This window comes from Phyllobates terribilis, unplaced genomic scaffold (genome assembly GCF_046119375.1).
Source record: "Phyllobates terribilis strain yellow unplaced genomic scaffold, ASM4611937v1 Scaffold_5461__1_contigs__length_51528, whole genome shotgun sequence".
Taxonomy (NCBI): Eukaryota; Metazoa; Chordata; class Amphibia; order Anura; family Dendrobatidae; genus Phyllobates; species Phyllobates terribilis.
In genome coordinates, this window is record NW_027368208.1 from 5,648 (window position 1) to 16,215 (window position 10,568).

Here is a 10,568-nt window from a genome sequence, read left to right on the forward strand (position 1 = left end):
AATGTGGAGTTGGATATGAAGAATGTGGTTGTCGGCCTAATTCCTCCCTTGTTCGAATCCCGCGGCTGTCCAGATGATGCTATTTCCGAATTTACCTTCTCCACTGAAGGGATGAGGTACTAAGATAGGGTCGATTTACGTATCCGGTTTGTACATAATATGATTGAGTGGAAATTTTTGTCTGAGATTACAGATTTTGATCATTTGTACGGGTAAGATATCATAATTGTGTTTGTGTAGATCTATTTTTTGTAATATTGGTGAATTTTGAATGATTCTTCTATAGTGTCATATATTGGGAGTGACAGTCCGGAGTAATTAAATAGTAAATTTGCAGAATTTTTGTGCAAGATACACTTATCATTGAAGTTTATTTGACGTTAATCAATACAAGGATCACATATATAAACAAACATTTAATCTTGATTATAAATTGTGATTAATGGAAGATGTAAAGTATAAATCATTACAAATTTTGGGACTTTATTTGTCATACTAATTGTAGAAATTAACATCTTTTTCTGAAGACATTAAGATAATTTTACGCATCTATTTATCTACATACTAAAGCAGGATCATTCAGTCAGTCTACCTGTTATCTTCACGTTAATAGTGTACGTGTTGATCTATAATTAATTTCATCCATGTAATCAATTTTTAAGCAATCCACATCAATTGGCACTTCAATAAAATAAGCCACATGAATTACCACTTCATTAATTATATGTTTTGTAAATGACATAAGCTAATATAAACAATCTAATTTATAAAATACATGTTTTTTTAAAAAATAATTCAAAAAGTATTTTTATCTAACAAAAGATAATTTATGAGCTATCTTCTATTTATATAAGAAAGTAAAGTTTATATGTATTGTTGTCTATTCGAGTTAGGAAAGTTGTCTCTATCACGAATCTTAAATACTTATTTATTTTATTATTTGATCAATTCAACTCCGTTCTTGGCACAAATAATCTACTAGTTATTACTTAAAAATGAACACATTTAGCAACTATATTTCAACTTTCACATCAACATCATCATTTAACTCAAATACCCGTATAGACCCGGCAGCTAAAAAAAGAGTTGAAACAATAATATAATATGAATCCGGTTTCCGTGGCAAAACATTTCGGGAACCGCGATAACGGCCTGAAATGACATAAAACGGTCAAGAAAAACGACCAACTATTTGAAAACGTTTAGCAAACATCTGGGATCTCTTTGCGATCGCCGGCCTATTCATTGCCCATTCCTCCTTTCTTTCGAGAAACCGCCGGCATCCTCTTCACCCGCCAGTCCGCGCCTTTTTCCAGGTCCGACTCTCCTTTCCTCAGAAGACACTCACTCGACCCTGTGTTTTATTGTATTTTTTGAAACAGACCCTGCATTTTCTAATTGTTTGAAATTGAAACTTTAAATTTGTGGTTCAGAGCTTTATACTTCACCAATTAGCAGTTTAGCTTGGATATTATTATAATTTGATAGTTTATAATTAGTCTCTTCCTACACTTGGTTTTGGAAATTAGGGTATTAACGTATTAGCATTTGATTCAATGTTATTATCTCGTTTTACAGTTAGAACATAGAATGAGTTAATTTGTTTGAATGTTTTGGACAATTTTCTGTTAATTTGTTTTTATATGTCGTTAGGTTAAGTTATATGTGAACTTACTAATGTAAAAATAATAAATAATCAATAGTTTTAAAATAATATATAATTTATATAGCCGCATTTCCTCTCTTTCTGTTTTACGAAGATGTTTACGGTACAGACTATTTTTTTGTGTAGACACATATAACTGGTGCACTTTTCAGCACATTACTAGTACACTTTTCAACTACTTAGTTGTGAATATACTACCAAGTATACCGATACACTCTCTTGTAATGTACTGATATATTTTCAAGTAATATATTTATATATTACTATAATCTACACATCCACAGTCCACACGAACTATATAGTCAAACATGACTAACCCTCACCGTTGTACTATTTTTTAGAAATACCATTTGCCGCTACCGTTTCATATTTCCATTTCCATGCAACATATTCATATTTATTCATTCATTATCCTTAAAGCTTCCAGTTATTGGACATTACATTTCATTTGACAAATGCTGCGTAGAAGAACCACCGGATATGAAGCACTCCAGAAACTGAGACAATCATATTTACGATATCACTTCTAAAATCATCACTGCAGCAGTTGACCTAGTTGAGTAATGTACGGTTGTGATTGAAATTGAGCGCTGATCAGATGTTGGAGGCACTCCTGAAGGAGCCAAGTGACTTGGACCCACTTGCTCTGAGTATATATTGGTGGTAGATAGCTGCTATGGCCGCTCCGATCATTGGACCAACCCAGAATAACCACTGTACATGTATACATAATCAATTACCTTAATCTAACAACTATATTAAAAATATTATCGCATTCAATAAAATATGGTTGGTATCAATCAGCATATAGATAAGAACATACGTGATCATCCCAAGCCTTGCTGTCGTTGTAGATGACGGCAGCTCCAAAACTCCGAGCTGGGTTAATTCCGGTTCCGGTGATCGGAATCGTGGCAAGGTGGACCATGAACACCGCAAACCCAATTGGAAGTGGTGCCAAAACCTATTTATGTTCCCGCCACATAATTAGTATAGTTGAATTGAGGGTTTAAGATTAAGGAAAAACGTATCTTAACATAACAAATTTAAACTTTATTTTAATCAATTCACATTTCTTATTATAAAGTATGTTTTTATCGAAAATTTGTTCAAAACTGAAACTGTGTCACATTTTAATAATAGTTATGAATTAGACTTACGGGGACGTGGGAGTCCCTAGCGTTACGCTTGGGGTCGGTGGCAGAGAAGACGGTGTAGACAAGCACGAACGTGCCGATGATCTCAGCCGCCAGTCCAGTTCCCTTACTGTATCCGGCCGCCAGCTCGTTAGCACCACCTCCGTATTCATCATAATGGGCCGTTTGGAAAGCCTTGACGAGCCCAACTCCGCAAATGGCCCCAAGGGACTGCGCCACCATGTACAAGATGGCTCGGACCAACGACACCTTCCTCGCCACAAATAGCCCAAACGTCACCGCGGGGTTTATGTGGCCACCAGAGATGCCGGCTGTGCAGTAGACAAGGACGAAGATCATGCCGCCAAAGGCCCACGCGATGCCCAGAATTCCGACACCACCACACTGGTCGCCGCCGCGGGTGGTGTCGCTCTGGCTCTTGTAGCCTATCACGGTTAGAACGGTGATGTAGAGGAACAGCAACGTGGCTATGAACTCGGCTATGACGGCTCTGTATAAGGACCATTTGGCCAGCTCATCCATGTCTACTAGTGGGGCTGGTGGTGGGTCCTCGTAGTCCCTTTGCTCTCCGACCTCCATATCTTTTGCCATCGTTGGATGCTCTCAATTAGACAGGGGAGTAAAGCTCTGAGGAGGGCGAATGGCTATTGTGGCTTGAGGTGAAAGTGGATTGGGTGGAACGTGAAAGTGAGTGGTATTTATTGAGTTTTTTTCTGGAGCTGTTTGAAGGGAAGGGTGATGAAATGATTGACGATTGATTATGGAATTGAACTATAGATTAAACATTACTTTAGTACTGGAGCATTGCCGCCCATTTTTGGTCGGTTAAATATAATCGAAATGTGCTCTGCATTTGAGTGTGTAATTGTCATTTGTTAAATGTCAATGATTGTGATCGATTGATAGCTTGATTTGGGTAAGATTTGATTCCCCAATCAAAATAATCGTTGTAAAAGTAATAGAATTGATGAGGGCTCGGGATGAAGTCTCTAGAGAGACTCTCCGACCCCGAATTAGGGTATGTTCAGTTGGATTTTTATAAGTACTTTTGGGTACTTATTTTATTTTATTTTCGAAAATAAGTAACATTTAGACTCGTTCGTTTTTTCTATTAAAAAACCAAAAAAAAAGTACTTGAAAGTACTTATTTTCATTAAAATTGAAAGCATTCCATACATACTTTCAAGGAAAAAGAAGTAGGTTGGCAAATAATTTGTGCAATTCTACCCTTCTCTCTCCCCGATACCTCAGTTCTTCCTACCCTTCTCTCTCCCCGATACCTTGGTTCTTCCTTCTTCATCAACGCATTCCTCCTCTCGTTGCCAGTGAGTGTCTCCGCCGTCTACAACTCCAGGTTCGTCTTCTCCCTCCCGATTTTCCTTTTGTTTAACCCTCTTCATTCTCCTGTTCATTCGTTCTCCTAATTTCTAGGTCAGATTTTTCCTAATCTTCGCTCTCCTCATCGTTCTCCTCTTCATTCTCCTCTTCGTTGAGTTCCAGGTCAGTACACTGCTCGTCCTTCTCCTCTTCATTAGTTGAACTGCTGAATTAGGGTTAATGTGTTTGTAGAATTTCAATTGGACTGTAAAATGAGTAGGGTTGCATTTGTCTTATGTATTACTCGTCCTTCTCCTCTTCATTCTTTTTGCACTATCAATTAATACAATCTTGTGCATGTTTTGAGCAAATGAAATGGTAGGTGAGCTATCCATCTCGAAAGTGGTAGCTATATGTTCAGTCTGCTAAATGATGTTTTAGATTTCGTCATCAAACTTGTATTAGCCTTTGGTGTGATGGGTGTAATGGATTGGAAGTTGTTGTAGTTGTATAGTTGTGATTTGGTTGTATAGGCTTCCTTTGGTTTCTCTTGCTCAATTTCATAATTGAATGCTTAAAAATGATGAGTTGTTGTGTTGTTTTAAATCTGCTTTGTAAAACAAATGTTGATGTGTTGAGGCATATTAGTTTATTTGCAGTACTACCAAGTTGAGATTGATCTATTACAGTTCTATTGTACTGACTTAAAAAATCAGTACATTAAAATATATAGAGATTAGAGTGGAAGAAGCCACATCTTGATTAGCCCTTTTGTCTTTACAGTTCTATTGTACTGACTTATAAAGTCAAGTGGTTGGTTAGTCGTTTTGAGTGTTCATTTTGGATTTCTTGACAGTACCAACTAAAAAACACACGGTTAGTTTGTTACATCTTGATCTTGTTATCATCCTTCTCTTTGGGTTTCAATGCTATTCATTTTTCAGCATGCAGACCTTGTTGTCAACCTTTTGTTTGGGTTTTAATCCTTCTCATTACATTTATGTCATGTTGTAAAACTAATCTCATTTGTGTAAGTGGCATTGTACATGTGCAACAAGTAGAGTTGTGTCAGTCTTGTAAGTGTCATACTTTGACATCTATTATGTTTGATAGTGTTGCATTTACAATCAAACTCATTAGCCCTTTTGTCTATTGTCAGTTTTAAAGGTAAATCTGCCCCTTATTTTCAAGAGGCTTACAAGATACAATTACCTACCTCATCCATTATGTACTTGTTCCATTGAACCGTTATGTATAGAACAATGAGAAAGGATTTTGGTGTTGGAAAGTCAAGTAATGGCTTCTGATGTTATGATTGATGAGCTAAGCAACATAGTTACAAGTATTTCAAGTGCCCGTGACACGGTTTGTTTCGAGCGTGATGAACTGAAAAGGTTTATCAAGGTTTCGTGGTTTGTTTGGGGTGTCAGTGTTTTAATTATCGTGTTGTGTAATGTTTTATTTCGGTTTCTAAGTTAACATTAATTGGGAATTGAAAACACATCATTGTAATAGTTTGTAGTACAAAAGGCCTTAGTGTATTGTCATGTTTCCAACTATTGCAATCAATGTATTGTGAGTTGAAATGACCTTATTGTTATGTCTTTTAATTTCTGATGGTCTAGATTTTGCAATCAATGTAGTGTGTAGTTGAAAAGTCATTATTATTATGTCACTTTGTTTCTGACGGTCCAACTTCTGCAATCAATGTATTGTGCACTTGAAAAGACCTTATTGTAGTGTCAATTCGTAACTCCAGTAGTATATATATGTGTGCATATAAGTTTTGTATTCACCACACTTTACTCTTTGCATCTTGTGGTAGCAACAAACCAAGCACCATAATCTAAGATGTTAATTTTCTAGTTTGTTGTTCGATCATTATGTTTTTTATTTTGCAATCATGCATAACAAGTATTTAAATACATTTTTGCAGATGGAATTGGTTTGGTTGGAAGAATATAATGATCATTTACTTGAGATTATCAACCTGAGTCAAGAAGGATTCGGCAATTTCGGACGATATCAATGGGAAGTCATTGCCAATCATTTTGGGGACATGACGTGTGCACGCTTTGAAAGCAAGTTCCTTAAAAAATGATAGCTATGAAGCTAAGATGGCGTAAATGGAAAAAAATGATGGAAATTGTTCCTCGTCATCCTGAGACACAACGTCCCCTTATTGATGATGCATGGTGGGAATACAGTCTTCCGGTAAGTTAATGTTACACAGGAAGTCTAGCTAATGATGGGATTGTTTGCTCATTATCATTTTTTTTTGTAGATTCATCCTGAATTTGGATCGTTACGCAATACTGACATGCATTATTCCACGATAGAACAATGTGGTCTCGTCTTTCCAAGGAACCCATAAGTTGTGCCTAGAACCAGTGCACCCATTACTATCAATTTCAGATCTTTTTACATTCCTAATTTGCTTTTTATGAAGTATGTTGTATCTGTGGCAACACATATGTAATATCACTTCCCAGTAATGTCAAGTTGTTAACTTTAAAAGATAGAAATAATACAAGTTACACAAAATGGATGATGATAAAAGCTACAAGTTTAGAGTGCAAGCATGTTAAAGAAGACAATACTAATCAACTTGAAGCAGTTACGAAAACTTGTCATAGATATTTTGATTTGTTTGCCCATATCTCTCTTGCAATTTGAATTCGAAGTGCAGACATACCACCTGGAAGATCGGCAGTTCCTCTTTCCTCCCGACGTAATGGACCAGGTTCCTCCACCTCGCCGTGCTCTAAGAATGAGTCATTCCGATTGTGTTGTAGAATTTAGTTGTGGATACCAAAACATGCTACAATAAGGTCATTTTGTGTGCTAATGTGAAATCTGGTCATACTCTTTAAAATCTGTCATCTTCTTTTGAGTACTCCAGAACATCTTTCAATTGTAGTTTGTAAAGACGAATGGATCCGGTTGAATCCTTCTTTAGCGTTTTGTGGGACCTCTCTTTGAAATTGTGACTTGTGATATTTCACTTTGGAATATGGAACCATATAACCATGCTTATCCGCATACCCTTTGTCCAAGAGATAATATTTACCTGAAAATTTTAACGTTTTATCAACATCTATAAATGTGTAACAACCAAATTCAAGTGAAAATATACCAAGTATATTACCCCGAGGTGGGTGTGGGAAGTTAAAACCTGATGTATTAACTGCATGATCAAACACCCGAGCACCATGTTCACTACCTTCCCACCATGTATGTACAAAGGTGAAATATATTTCTAAGTCGCACACTCCCATTACGTTAAATGAACAATATTTATTTCGCCCAAAGAATGGGTATTGCTCCGCTTCGGGTATACATGCATCAATGTGTGTCCCATCTATGACCCAATTGCATCTTACATTCGTCATTCTAAAATGTAAGAATACTAATTAACTTATCAATTCTATAAATTCAAAGATGACGTAAACCAAATACAGAACACATACCTTGAACAAGTCGTACCTATCTTGACATTGAATTTTCATAGGAACTTCTCTAAAATGTCTATCCCGTGGTTGTAAAAGCTTCCGCACAAGACCGTTAAATCCATTATGTCATCCAACCAAAGTATCAAGAACCTCATGAATAACCCGACTACTAGTATCTCCAGATCATTGAAACGCTCACATACAACTCTATTTGATGCTCCTAAAGCAATCATGTAGAGAAAAATCCCAACTTTCTCTAATATGCTCATATTTCTAGATGGTGTAAGGCCGTAATTCATCAAATCCATACATAAGCCATCTAATAGATGCCTCTCCATTCTAAATGCATTCAAGCATCTAACATCTGATTGTGAACCCATTATCTCATTCATCCACATAATACCACTTTTAATTGAATCAAAACATGGAACCTTAATTAAGTACCTCGTATTGTACATTGAAAGTGCTCCTACGTCCATGTATATCCACACCTTCACACAAGGATACCACTTCTTCCTGAGTTTCTTCTCGTTTCTCGCATTGGCCTTAAGCTTATCCCTACAACCATGTCTAGCCATCTTACTTTAATAAGCCTGCAATATTTGGAATCAGCACAAAATAATCAACATTTAAATAATGTTGTACAAATCCACACTAATTATGCAAGGACTACAATGGAACAAGGCAAGCTCAGGGACCATTCGTATAAACAAAGGCCATCATAAAAACACCAGCTGCACAAAACTGTTGCACAAACTGTAATGTTGCACAAAACTTTCCACAAACAATGCATAAAAAGGCAGCACAATCAGCCGAACACATCATTGTGCAGCACAATTACAAACAAAGGCCATCATAAACACACCAGCCGCACATTAAGCACCTAAAAATAGTACAATCACCTAAAAATCAAAACAGAAGCAACAAAATAGGAGCACAACTGACTGCGAAACTATCATCCATACACAATTGATAAAGTGAGCTTATAATCCTGCATCTTCAGTAAAATCATCAACACAAAAAGCCATTCTCACTACGACATGCATGAAATCACCAAATATTCAATGTCTTAACATCACAATTCACCAAAAACTCTACAACTGAACTACAAGATTATCTAACTATACTACTCGGGTCCCATCTCTCTCACACACTCATGCTTCAGCCACTCTGCTCTATGATCTTCATGAAAGTGTGGAGCTTATTTGGCTTTTGCAACACTGTCATCACGAAACACCACACCCTAGATTCGGCTTCAATGATGCAATTGTCAACTAGACGCTCAAGTACCTTAATTCCCTCATCGTAAGCTTTTTCATTAACCCCTTCTATGTCTTTCCTCATCAATGCTACCATTTCCTTCTGCGATTCTGCAAGGGAGGCTATATTCTCTTGCATCACCACAACTGCTGATAATGGTCTTCTTCTTTTCTTGTCCTGTCGTCCCGCTTTTGGAGCAGCCCTTGAAGTTTCTATTCCAACATGTGACTCAGGAGTTGATTGAGTGTCTATATTTGTAAAGTTTGTGTTAACGTCTTCTTCATGCTCTTCATCCTCTGTTCCAAAAGAAGGATAATATTGGAATTCTTTTCGAATACTGACGTATAACTTCAAAATTAAAATATATGTTACCATATACAATGTTATCACCTTCATTGATTTCGGATGCTTCAATTCCTTCAATACCGGGCAACATAGGCACATAATTTGCACCCATTGATGCAGAAACAACGTGTTTCCCACTTGCAGCATAAGAACCGTAAATTTCATCTGACAAATCACAGAACTCAGGATTCACACCGTTTCTCCTAAAGGTTGCGTACTCCTTTCCCAACTCCTAAACACCTAATATTCAATTATAATGGACACATATATTCAAATTTTAATGTGTAAATCTGCAAATCAATCTTACCAATCTCTTTTTCTGCCACCACCCCTCATCGGCAATGATTTTACTGTAAGCTCATCCCATCCCATATCGCTCTCCAAATATCTGATTTTACCCCAACTAGTCCAAAGCTTTCTTTGACTGTTAAATTTGTTTTGGGCAGTCTTCGAAGAGATATTTTGCTTAGACCTCTTATAAAAGTCAGTACATACATTCTCCCATCTCCACGACACATTGAATCCATTAGTTGATCTAAAATATTTTAGGGATTCAAAAAATTAGACAACTTGTGAGAGTCCATTTATACGTCTTCTCCTTCTCAGCACCCTATTCAGTAGCAATTCCCTTACCCTTTCCAGTTGCCTTCGCAGATCCCTTTCCCTCTCCCTTTCCCTTTCCCTTTCCCTTTCCATTTTGTGTATCAAAATCCCCTTCATCCATTGTGAGAGTAAATTAACTCATATTCAACAACACTTCAAGTGGTGAAGTGAATTGGAAAGACAAGCCACAAACTACATATTTCACATTCAACCAGTTAAGCTCCTATTTCAACTACATGTACATAGTAAACTAGCTCATATTCAAATTGAATTTCAAAAACTAGCCACAAACTTCATATTTCACATACAACCACATAATTGCATTTATTACGGAGCAGAGATTAACACATAAAACTAGTCAAGTGATAAAATGAAACCTGCAAAGATTAACACATATTCAATACCTCATATTTCAGCATAGATTCACAGATATTCAAATATATATAACCCAGAGACTAATAACACTAATAACACTAATAACCCAGAAAAGCCAGTCTCATACAACCAGCAAAGTGATGAAATAAAGGGTTGCGAATTGAAACAGAAGAGTTGCTGTTTAAAACCTGGTGAATGGAGAATTGAAAATCGGCATCCTGCTGAATGGAGAATTCAAAGCTGGAGGACTGAAATTTGGCGAGGTTGAACACCGACTGGAGATTCGCCGAGATCGTCGACCGGAGATGAGGCGAGAGCGGCGACCTGATGCTGGTGGAGATGAATGGCGCAACTCCCCTCAGTTGAAGACAGGAACGACGCAATGGTGAGGAG

At 37.0% G+C, this 10,568-nt stretch overlaps 1 protein-coding gene across 1 annotated transcript; it reads right to left on the reverse strand.

The window, feature by feature from the left end:
* Positions 1-2,260: 2,260 nt before the first annotated feature.
* On the reverse strand, positions 2,261-3,414 carry LOC141250224 (uncharacterized). Its single transcript, XM_073669891.1, has 3 exons — positions 2,827-3,414; positions 2,490-2,630; positions 2,261-2,380 (listed from the first exon to the last, which is right to left on the reverse strand). The coding sequence occupies exons 1-3, from the start codon at positions 3,412-3,414 to the stop codon at positions 2,261-2,263; spliced, it is 849 nt and encodes a 282-aa protein (XP_073525992.1).
* Positions 3,415-10,568: the final 7,154 nt, after the last annotated feature.

Bases quoted from the DNA above. Each gene is read 5' to 3' on its own strand.
- LOC141250224 (XM_073669891.1), bottom strand. From the start codon at position 3,414: ATGGCAAAAGATATGGAGGTCGGAGAGCAAAGGGACTACGAGGACCCA. The intron at 2,631-2,826 runs GTAAGTCTAATT...GAACATAAATAG, and splicing joins CTAGGGACTCCCACGTCCCC to GTTTTGGCACCACTTCCAAT. The intron at 2,381-2,489 runs GTATGTTCTTAT...ATACATGTACAG, and splicing joins GCAAGGCTTGGGATGATCAC to TGGTTATTCTGGGTTGGTCC.